General features: G+C 39.3%; 3 gene segments (V, D, J or C); 2 read left to right on the top strand and 1 right to left on the bottom strand.

Annotated features, from left to right (window-relative positions):
- Positions 1-4,430: 4,430 nt before the first annotated feature.
- LOC133460850 (Ig kappa-b4 chain C region-like) lies at positions 4,431-7,248 on the top strand. The segment is given in 3 exon segments: positions 4,431-4,457; positions 6,050-6,131; positions 6,814-7,248. Coding segments are annotated over 3 exon segments (432 nt in total).
- A 1,405-nt stretch (positions 7,249-8,653) lies between these two features.
- LOC133460849 (Ig kappa chain V region 3381-like) lies at positions 8,654-9,135 on the bottom strand. The segment is given in 2 exon segments: positions 8,654-8,976; positions 9,084-9,135. Coding segments are annotated over 2 exon segments (375 nt in total).
- A 37-nt stretch (positions 9,136-9,172) lies between these two features.
- Positions 9,173-11,628, top strand: LOC133460848 (Ig kappa-b4 chain C region-like). The segment is given in 3 exon segments: positions 9,173-9,205; positions 10,082-10,163; positions 11,252-11,628. Coding segments are annotated over 3 exon segments (441 nt in total).
- The last annotated feature ends 3,465 nt before the right edge of the window (positions 11,629-15,093 follow it).

Below are 15,093 nucleotides of genomic sequence, written 5' to 3'. Positions count from 1 at the left end.
TGTTTTCTTTTATCTGTTAATTTCCTGGGAGTAGGAAAGATTGCTGACTCTGCATTTATACCATGAAGTCATTTTTGAAAAATTATGATTAAGCTTTTCTCTGCTGCAGGAGGTTATAATATTTGGTGCATAGGTCTGAGATGATTAAAGAATGGATCTGAATTAATTTGAAACCTTCCGTGCTGAAATGTTTAGATTTCAATTATCTGACAGTTTTAAATCGACAAGAGTGTCATTATCATATTTCCCTCTTGGACAAATAGAGTAATTTGCTCTAAATTGTCGACCCGTAAACCTCCTAGCCGGTGTGGTGGCAAAAATTGTTGTTCAAAAGAATGTCAGGACACCTTAGCTGTCTTTCTGAAGATTTAATGGAAAGAGGAAAAACATTCAATTGAATGGAGCCACACAGTCCAACCGGTCACATGAACCGTCAGTCCTGAGTGAGCTGAATGTGTTTAAAGAAAAGTTATCTTATAGTTGGGAAGCTGGGAAACTAGACAAAACATCACCCATCACCCTGGCAACCGTGCCAGGCTCTGTGTCAAAGGAACATGACCTCGGCATAGGAATGTTTACTTGAAAACAGGCAACAGACAGTGTTATACCAAAATTTTCCATTACACCGGATTTTTGCATTAACTCAAGCTCATGTTAATGTACAGTTGATACATTGCCTTTGTGTATTGTCACAAACCGGGCCAGTCAGTGACAAAAAGGGAGTCCACACATTGAGTACCAATTCAAAAAAATTTAATTTTATTAATAAATCATTAAAGTAAAAATGTAATCAAAGTAAACCAAAAAGTACCTGTAGGTTTAAATGTAGGGTGTCAGTCATGTATGCTGTGTGTGGGTGAATGAAGTATGCTGAGTGTATGAGGGGCCGTACAAGCCATAATTCATTCTGACCCTTTCACACACATACATTCTCCTTTCACATACATATATTTTCACTCTCACACACACACATTCTCCTTTCACATACATATATTTTCACTCTCACACACACACACACACATTCTCCTTTCACATACATATATTTTCACTCTCACACACACACATAAATTCTCCTTTCACATTCATATATTTTCACTCTCACACACATACATTCTCCTTTCACATACATATATTTTCACTCTCACACACATACATTCTCCTTTCACTCTCACACACATATATTCTCCTTTCACATACATATATTTTCACTCTCACACACATACATTCTCCTTTCACTCTCACACACATATATTCTCCTTTCACATACATATATTTTCACTCTCACACACATACATTCTCCTTTCACTCTCACACACATATATTCTCCTTTCACATACGTATATACTATTCACACATATACTTTACTTTTCAACACATACATGTATTTTCACTCTCACATATATTTACACCCTAACCCTGATACAGGAAGCTCCTCCTTAAGCATGAAGTCACTCTTATTCCAGGAAACACGCCCAAGACTTGCTCATCTTATCCTAACCTGATGCTAAATAGCATCATGCATAGCAATCATGCTAATAAAAGTCATTGTGTTTTCGTATCTAGTGCAGTTTTGCATTTCAGGAGTAAGTAGCAATGAAAATGACATTCGCAATTTTTTTAATAACGTCTTACAATGTATTGAACGACTGCAAAGAGAAGCTACAGATTCTTTTGTTCGTGAGAGGCTGTATGGAGAACTTCGTGACCACTTTCAAACCTTATCTGGATTTCTGTCAATGTCAAGATTTGTTGAAGATTCAAGAAACAGAGAAGCAGTCAATACATTAGAGTCCTTGTTTCGATGTCTTCTGTTTTTGCTGACTGCTCCTGAAACCAGACAAAGAACCGACAACAGTTATGTCCTGCTGCCTCCACCTGTCATGACTGGACATCAAGGCAGACCTAGCCTGGCCACAACAGCAGCAGTAAACAGAGAAAAATAAACCAAGGCCTAAATTGTCATGCTAAGACATATGATCCGCATTTTTAGGGTTCAAAGCATTACATCTGTTAAGATGTGCTAGTAAACACATAAACAAAGATGCAGTGATACAAGTTTTTTACCCAAATCCAAGTCACAACTGATTATTTACACCACCCTGACAGGTACCAGTACATAGGTACCAGTGTACATATGTAATTACATGTCAGCCTAAAACTGTCCTCTAAGTCAGTGGTCCCCAACCTTTTCTGAACCGCGGACCGGTTTAATGTCTGACCATATTTTCACGGCCTAATCTAAAGGTGTAGTTGATAAAAACGAAATAAAATTACAAGATCAGCATTACACTGTGGTATTTTCTCTATAGTAATAATAATAATGATTTTCGAAAAAATAAAATCAAATAATGGAAATTGTAAATTACCTTTAATGTGAGTATTTTTATAAGTGTGTTGTTATGTTTTTATGTCTCATTAACTTTATTTAAAGCCAGGCTTTAATTTTATTTATTAAGGAGACCGATATTTAGTGCTTTTATTTTGAAGGTGTCTCGCCGAGACCTTGTAAACATCCGGTGCTTCGGACTTTATATCTACGGCGTAGCCTACGGCGTAGGGTGTGCGGCGACGCACACCCTACGCCGTAGGCTCTGCGTAGGTGTAACTCGGAACCATAAATCAGGCTCTAGCTGTTATTACCGAGCGAGCAGCAGCAGCTGCGTCGGTCTGTATTTAAGTTAAATGAAACTTATATGAATGTAGAAAGACTAACTATATTTTATTGTATTCCTTTATAGCTCTTACAGTGTGTTTGCAGTGTATTTATTGTACATCCAAGGAATAAAAACATGGTCAACCATCAGTTTGAGAGTCATCCATCATCAGCTACAGAAATTATTGTTTCTCTCTGTGCCGCCCGGTATCAGATGACCCCCTTTTCCTTGACCGGGAGTTCCAGTTGCCAAAGTGTTGCCGAGTCTGATATTGCAATGACTGCCGCCGTAATGCTCCAGTTTGAGCTGCTTGGCCTCCTCAAGCTTCTCAGCCAATCACAGCGCGATAAATGACCTGCCTTCCGTTTCCACTATACTCCTTCCGTTTCAACTATACTTTCATTCACATACATACATTCTTCATTCACATACATATATTCTTCTCTTACTTACATATATTCTTCATTCACATACATACATTCTTCTCTTACTTACATATATTCTTCTCTTACTTACATATATTCTTCTCTTACTTACATATATTCTTCATTCACATACATACATTCTTCTCTTACTTACATATATTCTTCTCTTACTTACATATATTCTTCATTCACATACATACATTCTTCTTTTACATACATACATTCTTCTCTTACTTACATATATTCTTCTCTTACTTACATATATTATTTATAGTTGTGCGTGAGAGCAAAATGTATGAATGTGTGTGTTAAAATATATAAATATGAGAGTGAAAATGTATGAATGTGAAAGGAGAATGTGTGTGTGTGAGAGTGAAAATATATGTATGTGAAAGGAGAATGTGTGTGTGTGAAAGGGTCAGAATGAATTATGGCTTCTACAGCCCCTCATACTGAGTGCAAGTGTTGTACGCAGGAGGAAAGAATACTTAGTTCCCCATGGCAGGTGGAAACCCGGAACCAAGCCCAGGTCTGGGAGCAGCAAGAGACACTGCAGGGCTAGAGAGTTAGGCCGTTTCCAAATTCGCATACTGTACTACTAGTATACACTGATTTGGCCAAAGTGTAGTAAATAGTATGCTGTATGTGAACAGAAGGAAATCTGCAGTGTGCGAAAAATACCCGGATGTTGTACTGATTTGGAAAAAAATCTGCAGCATGCTTCAGACCAACCTACCTCGTTTACTATATCCCAGAAAGCAATGCGGCCTCGGCCGGGCAGCGCTTTTTTCTTTTTTTTCTCAAAGCTTTATTGAGAAAACAGCTGCAATCGGACAGTGATGTGATGTGAAGGCAGAAAGGACTAATTGCACCGTGGAGAGGGAGAAGGAGGAATATAAATGTAAGTAACTTTAATGTATAACCTTTTTAATTCCATTTAGTGTAAGGACAACGATTAAAAATTGTGGGTTTTTAATAGTATGTTAGGTTTTTGTTAGTTATCTTAGCGTGCTTGCTACATAAATAAAAGTGAACTAAGTGTTATGACAACGTTATATATCGGTAGTTCGTTGTATTTTCATGAAATAACTACTTTTCATTGCTGTGTTTTGACAGAGAACTTGTCCGGGAGCTGAAATAAATAGATGCAGAGAGAGCGACTCGACAGAGAGGAGAAGAACATCTTTTAATAAAATAAAATGAAATTCAATAAACTGATATGTTCATTTCAATACATTTATTAAAATCCATTTCCATCCCTTATGTCATTTCATCAATGAATTTGGTTTTACTGCTATTTCAACATTTAAGATAAGATAATCCTTCATCGGGGAAATTTGCAAAATATGGCATGACTGGAATTGAACCCACATTCGCTGTACGAAAGTCACCTACTGAACCCGTTGAGCTATAAACTATACAGCTCTGTTCTGTCTGTGGTATATATATATATATATATATATATATATATATATATATATATATATATATATATATATATATATATATATATATATATATATATATATATATATATATATATATATATATATATATATATATATATATATATATATATATATATATATATATATATATATATCTAGTAAAAACATGAAGCTTCACTTTATATTCAGACAAACTAATGTGAGAGCTACGACTGATAGATTTCATCTATTAAACCAACATTTATTTTCCTAAATGATTTATTTCAGCCGGCGACAATTCTCCACAGGGCTGCAGTTTCTCCCCGGGACGACGCCGCGGGTTGACCCGGCGATCGCGTCTGTTCTCCGGCCGTGAGCTGCTGATGCGGCCGGACCGGCGGCTCTTCTGATCCCCGAAACATCGGATCAAATTTCTACGCCTTACTTTTACGCCTGAATGTTAAAAGATGTTAAAACTTAATAAAGTGGCATATTAACAGCGCTACAGCTGGAATTACAACAGCTTCTAGTCCAGTGTTTCTCAACCCTGGTCCTCGAGGCACCTCTATCCTGCATGTTTTAGATGCTACCCTGCTTCAGCACACCGTGATAAAAGTACCTGTGTCATCAACAGAGTTGTGCAGACCTTGGTGACAAGCTAATTAGGATCTTTAATTAGAATCAGGTGTGTTGGTGCAGGGAAACATCAAAAACATGCAGGACAGGGGCCCACGAGGACCAGGATTGAGAAGCACCGTTCTAGTCTGCTTTTAAATATCATCTTTCGCTGACGTTTTGGTGCGAAATGCATTCTGGGATACACTGTAGCACACTGCTGTGTGAACGGTCTGCTGGAGCAGCGTACTGAATCGTTCATTCAGTAGGCAGTATTCAGTGCATACTTTGCAGTATGTAGCATGTAGTGCGGTAGTGTCCGAATTCGGAAACGACCTTAGTAATACACTGGCTCACAAAAACACACAGGTGAGGCCAATTGGGCTGACGACCTGCCCACAACTTCCATCCAGGAAGCAGAATGGCCAATTAGGGATATATATATATATTTCTTTTTAATTGTTGCTACCTTCCATCCATCCATTTGGTCTCAGCTGAAGTCTACAGTATTCCAGTTCTGTTCAGGTCAAAGGTCGTATTCCCTGAATAGGTCACAAGTTCTCAAAAGAAGTCATATTTTTTCATATTTATGATTCTTTTCACCATCTCTGTGTCACAGAGATGTGACATCTACTATAAACTTCATATAAATGCCATTGATTATTTGAGTTTTACCTTGTTGCAAAAAAGAATCTGGAGTTTCTACAAGTCACAAACTTTGGGAAGTTTTTCAAGAAAAGTGTTTGTTTCTGTCAAAAGTAAAAGGAAATTTAATTTAAAAAAAATGTTGCATCGAAAGATAAAAAAGAGTTTGGATATGTGCTACATGTATAAATACATATTTGTGGTATTGGCTGTTGATTTGAAAAAAATTACATGTTTTGTAGAGTTTGTTTGTTTCAGAGTCAGAGAGCGTGTCTCTCTGCAGTCAGAGGTTTTTGTACGACAGTTTCATCAGTTTGTATCACTGTGGTACACGTTTGGTGGAGGAACCAAACTGGATGTTGGAAGTAAGTTCAAACTATATTTAAATACAAAGAAATATTGTTACTTACCTTCAACATTTCTTCTATAGACTCTTGAAACATTATATTTATTTATTTTAACAGTAGTTTTAGTATAAGGTATCTATTGTTTATTTAATATCATGTAGTCTAAGTCAGAAGTCGAGTTAAGATATTGAGTAACATCTTCCTGTGGAATTACAATTTTAAACAATTTAATGTCCAGGAAAGATGGAATTTAATTGTTTCTCTAAAGTTATCAGATGTCAAACATAAAAGTTGTTCAGTGATAACTTGAAATTCAGACTTCATGCACAGATTCAGAATGAAATTGACAGACCAAAATATTTAAAACCTGTGATCTCTTTTTCTTTCAGTTTTGTTTCACTTCATTTTATTGTTGCTTAGTTTTCTGATAAAAACTTTTATGATAAGTTGGAGGTTGTAGACTGAGGTTTTGGTACTATTTTAATTTGTCATATTTCAGTTGAAACATGATCATGATTCTCTGTGCTGATCTGCATGAGAGGTTTCTGAAAGGAAGTGAAACAATGTGTTTCTGAGTGACTGATGGAGCAGAAAACATCTGACAGAAACTTCTTCCAGTTCAAAACTCACCTCTCAGTTACGGTGTCCCAGTGTGTGTTGTTGGTGGTTCCTGTCCTCTAACCTGAGTGGTGTCTCCTAGGTGATGTCCGTCCCTCCCTGACAGTCCTGTCCAGTGGGGAGCTGCAGCAGGGGACGGCCACACTCATGTGTCTGGCCAACAAGGGCTTCCCCTCAGACTGGAGTCTGTCCTGGAAGGTGGACGGCAGCAGCAGCAGCAGCAGCTGGGAGGAGAGCAGGAGCCCCGGGGTGCTGCAGGAGGACGGCCACTACAGCTGGAGCAGCACCCTGAGACTCCCTGCAGACCAGTGGACCAAGGCGCTCTCTGTGACCTGTGAGGCCACCCAGGGCTCCCAGACTCCAGTCTCAGAGACCCTGAGGAGAGACCAGTGCTCCCAGTCCTGACCTGACTCCCTGGGACTCTCAACCTGCTTTTACTCTTCTACTTCTCTCTCTCTCTGTTTCTTTTTCTCCTGAAATGTTTCAACAGTTATGTTTTCCTTCTTGTTGCATTGATGATGGATTTAAACAATAAACTCATTAACAAGGTTATTTATGCTCATTGTGGTGATTTCAGTCCAGTACTTTACATGAAATCCATAGTTATCACTTATGTGTTGGTACAATAAATATATAAATACCCATAAAGTAATAAGATTTAGATTGTATCATACCTGAAGAACTGCTAAAGAAAGAAATCCTGAGCTCATATGCTGCAGTTATTATATCTTAATACAATTAATTGGAAAAACAAGATCATAATTTACATTCAGCCATGACGGAGTTAAGTTCATCCAACGTTCATCATAGATCAGAATAGTTTTTATATCCATACACCTCTCTGATGTCTTGACATATTTCAAATAAAATCTGTTGTCCTTGAAAGTTGATCTTCTTGAGCATGAACCCCAAAATTGGAGACAATAGTCTGAATCAGTTGTGTCTTTGTCATAAATGAAGACAAATTCTGATGAAATGTTTTCATGGGAAACATAAGTTTCCTAAATCTTCTCCAAAAAAGACTTTTATGACTCTGTGAGAAGGTGAACATGTCCACTTCTCCCCTTCATGAACTCCTGGACTTCTATTTCATCAATGTGTGCTGCTCACTGTCATGGTTGGGATTCTGTTTTCAGTTTTGTCAACATGGTGTTGTATTAAAGACTTTTCATCCTCCATCTTTCATGTGTCATGTGTCCATAAACCGGTTTGTACAGTTAGTTACCTTGATACCTTCTCTGTGTTTGTCTCTTGTCCACGTCCCATTACAGATGTGTCTCCACAGTGGGACAGGGTTTTTATATTATTCCCACTAGTGGAGGGGCCAAGACACGAGGTGTAACAGGGGAAGTTGTGGAGCTAATTCATACTAATTTATTTTTATTTTGCACGTTGGGGATTCTCCTGGTTTGTATTATTTAGGTTTGGAGTAATCATAGGGAATTGAATTAGGTTGTCTTATTTTGATGAGGCACTTTATTTGGTTACGTCTGTTAATTTGTAGAATATAAAGGAGAAAAGCTGTTTTCTGAACTGCAAACTATCTTTCCGTGATTTATTTTTCCACCTGGAACTCAAAGGCCACGTTCCAGCCAGTGGGCGGGGCAGCTTGGTATCTCACACACTCTTTCACCATTCAGGTAAAAAAATAAGAAAAAAGAAATGTTGGAATCATGAATTAAAGTAAGGTAGAGTAAAATAAAGATAGTAAGAAGCTGTAATCATTAATATATTGGTGAAAATGTATTATGTGTGTGTGTGTGTGTGTGTGTGTGTGTGTGTGTGTGTGTGTGTGTGTGTGTGTGTGTGTGTGTGTGTGTGTGTGTGTGTGTGTGTGTGTGTGTGTGTGTGTTCAGTGAAGTGTATCAGTCAGTTCAGTTTCTGTTCAGTCTGAGTGAGGGAGGTTTTTGTACGACTGTTTTTCACTGTGTGAACACATTCTGACTGTTGATGATATGAAGACTCTGACAGTAATAAACTGCTGCATCTTCAGTCTGAACTCCACTGATGGTCAGAGTGAAGTCAGAGTTTGATCCACCATCTGTAAAACGACTTGGTGTTCCTGATACTCGACTACCAACATAATAAAAGAGCAGATTAGGAGTTCCTCCATCTCTCTGTTGGTACCAGAATAAATAGCTGTTGCCAGCAACATCCTGACTGGTTTTACAGCTGATGGTGACGGAGCCTCCCAGAGCAGAAGTCACTGATCCAGGCTGAGTCACTGTGACCTGACCTCTGGACTCTGAGGAAACAGAGACACAAACAGAAAACAGCTTCATGGTTTTGTCAGCTTCATTTCAGAGGGACAGATGTTCATAGAGGAGAGGAGTTGGATTCTCTGGACTTTACCTGTGAAGCAGCAGCAGAGGAGAGTCCAGATGAGGACGCAGATCAGAGTCATGTTTTTGATGAGGAGGATTTCTGTGTCTTCTGTTGTCATGAAGGACAGCTGTCAGTCATCCAGAGTTCAAGTGTCAGGACTATAAACTCTCCCAGATCACTGGAGCGTGGTGCTGCTGATGCAAAGTGCTTCTATGGAAATGTTCCCACTGACTCCAGCAGAGACTTCATCACTCTGATGATGATGATGTTCATCAATAGATCAATAGGTTCACACTATCAAGAAGGTATCAAGTTTGAAAACATCATTATAAACTAATATGATGCAGATTAACTCTTCAGGACATTTTTATTTTAATATCTGTTAATTTATTGGGAGTAGAAAAGATTGGGAGTAGAGATCCATCCATCCATCCATCCATCCATCCATCCATCTGGTCTCAGGGATCAGCTGAAGTCTACATTATTCCAGTTCTGTTCAGGTCAAAGGTCGTACTCCCTGAATTGGTCACCAGTTCTCAAAGAAGTGACTTTTTTTACATTTATGATTCTTTTCACCACCTCTGTGTCACAGTAAATAGATTTCTTCTCCTCATGCATAAATCCCTGAGAATATCATTGCAACTAAACATTTTCATTATGTAATTGGACTTGTCAGTTTGTCTACTTTGTCTCTAAAGTGTCCTGCGTGACATCTACTATAAACGTCATATAAATCACATGAATGAAATCCAACGCATATTTTAGTTTGACCTTGTTGCACATAAGATTATGGAGTTTTTACGAGTCACAAACTTTGGGAAGTTTTTCACAAAAAAGTGTTTATTTCTGTCAAAAGAAAAAGGTTTGATTACGGTAAAAGAAAATGTGACATAGAAAATAAAATGAGTTTGGATATGTGCTACATGTATAACTCCATATTTGTTATATTAGCTGTTGAATAGAAAAATATGACATGTTTTATAGAGTTTGTTTGTTTCAGAGTCAGAGAGCGTGTCTCTCTGCAGTCAGAGGTTTTTGTACGACGGTTTCATCACTTTGTATCACTGTGGTACCCGTTCGGTGGAGGAACCAGACTGGAAGTTAACTGTAAGTATTTCTGATTCATTTAATGACCTCAAGTCTTTTTCTGTTTCTATCTTATTTTATAAAAATAGATTTTATTAAAACATTCAACAATACAGTTGTATTTGACAGGATTAAAGTAATTTTTGAAGAGGAGACATTTACATTTTGAGACACTTGAAAGACTTCTTCAGTTCAATATTTTGTTTGTAGGAAATACTTGAATTATTTCTCTATCAAGTTTGAAAAAAATGTTTCTAAGAAAAAATTTGAATTTAATTTAGTCATATTAGCTCTATCTAAACTTCAGTGTTAAATCTGAACATGAAGTTTCTGAGTTTCATTGATTTGATGAGTTTGATATGTAGTTCAGTGGTTAACAGTATTTATATTTAAGGGGGAAATGCTCTTAACACCTTTTAAAGGATTATTAAAGTTAATTAACTATCAGACACACATTTAAATAGTGAGTCATGTTGTCGGTGTCATTGATAACTTTGTAGGACTTTTCTAATGTGAACTCTGAGTTTTGATGACGATTGAAAATGAACACAAAAGAACTTTGAATGAACAACATCCTTCATTTTCAAAACAACAAGGTTCCACATGACTTTATGTCGGGGTTGATTGTGTGTAATCTGTTGTTAGAGATGTTGTTCAGAAAACAAGACAAACCCTGTTTATTCAACTCAAAATATTTTTTTATTCTACATTAGGCTTTTTAGTATATATATATAATGAATATTGCTATGTTAAAAGTGCAAAGACGTTCTTGTTTTAATTATTACTCCTATTATTGTAGAAACATATTTGATAAAATGAAAGACACATTGTCAGATTTTGTACAAAAAGTATTTTTTTAAAGGAGCTTTAAGAAGTATTTTGATATTTTAAGTACAATTTGAGAAATATACTCAAAAGAAATCACAAAATCATGAAAATATCTGAAGAATGAAATGTTCTTACAGTTTTATCTTTAGTTCTGAAACCTGTCTGTTGCTGTGGTTCAGCAGTGATGCTTGTCTGTTACCACGGTTACGCACATGAGAGAGGGAAGTGAAACACTAAGGTGGATTTCTCATCTCAACTGTATCATTTATTCTACTCTGCAGTGGGCCGAGTCCGTCCCTCCCTGACAGTCCTGTCCAGTGGGGAGCTGCAGCAGGGGACGGCCACACTCATGTGTCTGGCCAACAAGGGCTTCCCCTCAGACTGGAGTCTGTCCTGGAAGGTGGACGGCAGCAGCAGCAGCAGCAGCTGGGAGGAGAGCAGGAGCCCCGGGGTGCTGCAGGAGGACGGCCACTACAGCTGGAGCAGCACCCTGAGACTCCCTGCAGACCAGTGGACCAAGGCGCTCTCTGTGACCTGTGAGGCCACCCAGGGCTCCCAGACTCCAGTCTCAGAGACCCTGAGGAGAGACCAGTGCTCCCAGTCCTGACCTGACTCCCTGGGACTCTCAACCTGCTTTTACTCTTCTACTTCTCTCTCTCTCTGTTTCTTTTTCTCCTGAAATGTTTCAACAGTTATGTTTTCCTTCTTGTTGCATTGATGATGGCTTTAAACAATAAACTCATTAACAAGGTTATTTATGGTCATTGTGGTGATTTCAGTCCAAAACTTTACATGAAATCCATAGTTATCACTTATGTGTTGGTACAATAACTAAAAAAATACCCATAACGTAATAAGATTTACATTGTATCATACCTTAGAAACCGCTCAAGAAAGAAATCCTGAGCTCATATACTGCAGTTTATTATATCTGATACAATTAATTGGAAAAACAAGATTATAATTTACATTCAGCCATGACGGAGGTAAGTTCATCCAACGTTCATTATAGATCAGATAAATAGTTTTTATATCCATACACCTCTCTGATGTATTGCTATATTTCAAATAAAATCTGTTTTCCTTGAAAGTTGATATTCTTGACCATGAACCCCAAAATTGGAGACAATAGTCTGAATCAGTTGTGTCTTTGTCATAAATGAAGACAAATTCTTTTTTTTTTTTTTTTTTTTTTTTTTTTTTTTTTTTTTTTACCTTGTCTGCACACATATTATTGATTGATACCATGACGGTAGAAACCAAAAGTGTATATATGTGCATTATTACTATATGTAATATATACATATATATACGCACACATATGCGTACACATACATAAATATACACATACAAACCCAGTGTTTTTTTTTTTTTTTTTTTTTTTTTTTTTTTTTTTTTTGGGGGGGGGAGGGGGTGGGGGGGGGGTGGTGACGACATCCACTGCCAATCCAGGAAGCAGGAACACACGGAGACACACGTCAAGCACTGGAAATCTGCAACAAAAAAAACCACAAACAAAGCACGAAACCGGCACGGAGCCATCCAAAACACGAACAGCAATCGACCTAAATCTTGAGATCTGATCGCAGTCTGAGCTAAGCTATCGCTACCGCTACCTAAACCCAAAAACTAGAGAGCCAGCATGCAGGTGAACAAGCCAGTGTGTATGTCTATGTGTGTGTGTGTGTATGTATATGATCATGCATGTGTGTGTGTGTGTGTGTGTGTGTGTGTGTGTGTGTGTGTGTGTGTATGCGTGTGACTAAATTACTATATGTGTGTGTGTGTGTGTGTGTGTGTGTGTGTGTGTGTGTGTGTGTGCGTGTGTGTAATAAACCAAACAAAGCTCCACCTGAAGTGTATCTATAGTGGGGGAGGGGGGGGAGCAACCCCGCCACCCGTGAGACCAGAGGCCGACAAGGAAGAGCCCGGAACCCAGGCCACCGGCAACCCCACAGAGGGGAGAAGTAGGAGGGAGGCAACCCACCGCCTGCGAGGCCCCCCCCCCCACCCGGCGGCGGCCGAGGGGGCCCGCGGGCGGGGCCCCCACGGCGCGGAAAGAAGCAGCCAGGGATCCCGCGGCGGCGGACCGCGACCCAGGCAATCCCCGGCCACCCGGTCCGGGCCGGACACGCGGCCAGGAGGCCCTCACCCTTCAGGCCAGCGACCCCCACCCGGCAGGGGGCCAGCCCGCCCGGAGAGACAGAGCCGCCCCGGCCGCCGACGCGGGCAGGCGCACCCGTCCCCCACGAAAGTGGCCCTCCAAGACCAGAGGGGCGCCCCGCCGTAGAGGCAGCGGGGGGGACCGGAGAGGGGCCCGGAGAGAGGGAACCCCCCAACAAGGCGACACCCGCGCAGGCCCGACAACGGAGGGCCCCAGACCCAGGCATCCCATTCATTCATCCATTCACCTATCCGATACCTATACTAATAATAATATAATATACTATACATAATAATAATAATAATACTAATAATAATACTATACATAATAATAATAATAACCATCTTTGTATAATATAATATTGATAAATTGAAGACAAATTCTGATTAAATGTTTTCATGGGAAACATAAGTTTCCTAATTCTTCTCCAAAAAAGACTTTTATGACTCTGTGAGAAGGTGAACATGTCCACTTCTCCCCTTCATGAACTCCTGGACTTCTATTTCATCAATGTGTGCTGGTCACTGTCATGGTTGGGATTCTGTTTTCAGTTTTGTCAACATGGTGTTGTATTAAAGACTTTTCATCCTCCATCTTTCATGTGTCATGTGTCCATAAACCGGTTTGTACAGTTAGTTACCTTGATACCTTCTCTGTGTTTGTCTCTTGTCCACGTCCCATTACGGATGTGTCTCCACAGTGGGACAGGGTTTTTATATTATTCCCACTAGTGGAGGGGCCAAGGCACGAGGTGTAACAGGGGAAGTTGTGGAGCTAATTCATACTAATTTATTGTCATTTTGCATGTTGAGGATTCTCCTGGTTTGTATTATTTAGGTTTGGAGTAATCATAGGGAATTGTATTGTTGTCTTATTTTGCTGAAGCGCTTTATTTGGTTACGTGTGTTTGTTGGTAGAATATAAACGAGAAAAGCTATTTTCTGAACTGCAAACCATCTTTCTGTCATTTATTTTTCAACCTGGAACTCAAAGGCCACGTTCCAGCTAGTGGGGGGGGCAGCTTGGTATCTCACAGACTCTTTCACCGTTCAGGTAAAAAAAAGAAGAAAGAAGCCTTTCTAATCATAAATTAAGTAAAGTAAAGTAAATGAAGATAATAAGAAGCTGTAATCATTAATATATTGATGAAAATGTATTATTTGTGAGCGTGTGTGTGTGTGAGGAGGCATACATGGTTTACGAAACCAATTTTCAGGTTTACTCACCAGCATTACGAGACCAATCGGGTTATGAGACCAATTTTGATGGTCATAACATAAAACATAAAAATGTATAATGTTATAATTATTGAATAATAATAGTATAAGTCATTATGAATATATGTTTGATTACATAATACCTTGTGTTATCAGTTAATATAGTTTTTCTACTGTTATGGCCCACCCCCTGCCTTTCTGACGTAAATACATATTGGTCTCACAAGCCAGGATGGGTTTGTGAGACCAAGATGTGTTTAAAAGTGTGTGTCCGACAGCGCCCCAAAGAGGCTGTAAGAGACATGGCAAGTTATACACTTTTGCGGGAAAATACACACGATGACCCGCCATTTTAACCACACGGAATACGTGACCGGATGTCCCTGGCGGGAACTACAGCGGGCTTGCAGTGTGGACCAGCCGGGACCAGCGAGTGGCATGACTGTTGAAAAGTAAGGCTTTCATATTTTATATTTTATACATATATGACTGACAGCCTCGACGGACTTAAAGAAGCTTTGGTTTTTATAATTCATTGTATTCATGCTGTAGGGTATGGAAGCATATGAGGCCCTATATTCAAATTAAAATGCCCATCCATCCATCATCCGCCGCTTATCCATTCCCGGGTCGCGGGGCAGCAGCCTCAGCAGGGATGCGCATCCGGTACAGATGCCCAAGCCACCTCAGCTGACTCCTCTCAATGTGAAGGAGTAGCGGCTCGACTCCGGGCTCCTCCCGG

This window comes from Cololabis saira, chromosome 15 (assembly GCF_033807715.1).
Source record: "Cololabis saira isolate AMF1-May2022 chromosome 15, fColSai1.1, whole genome shotgun sequence".
In the NCBI taxonomy this organism is placed as follows: Eukaryota; Metazoa; Chordata; class Actinopteri; order Beloniformes; family Belonidae; genus Cololabis; species Cololabis saira.
The sequence above is the reverse complement of the archived record's forward strand: the minus strand, read 5'-3'. Positions and strand labels throughout refer to the sequence as shown.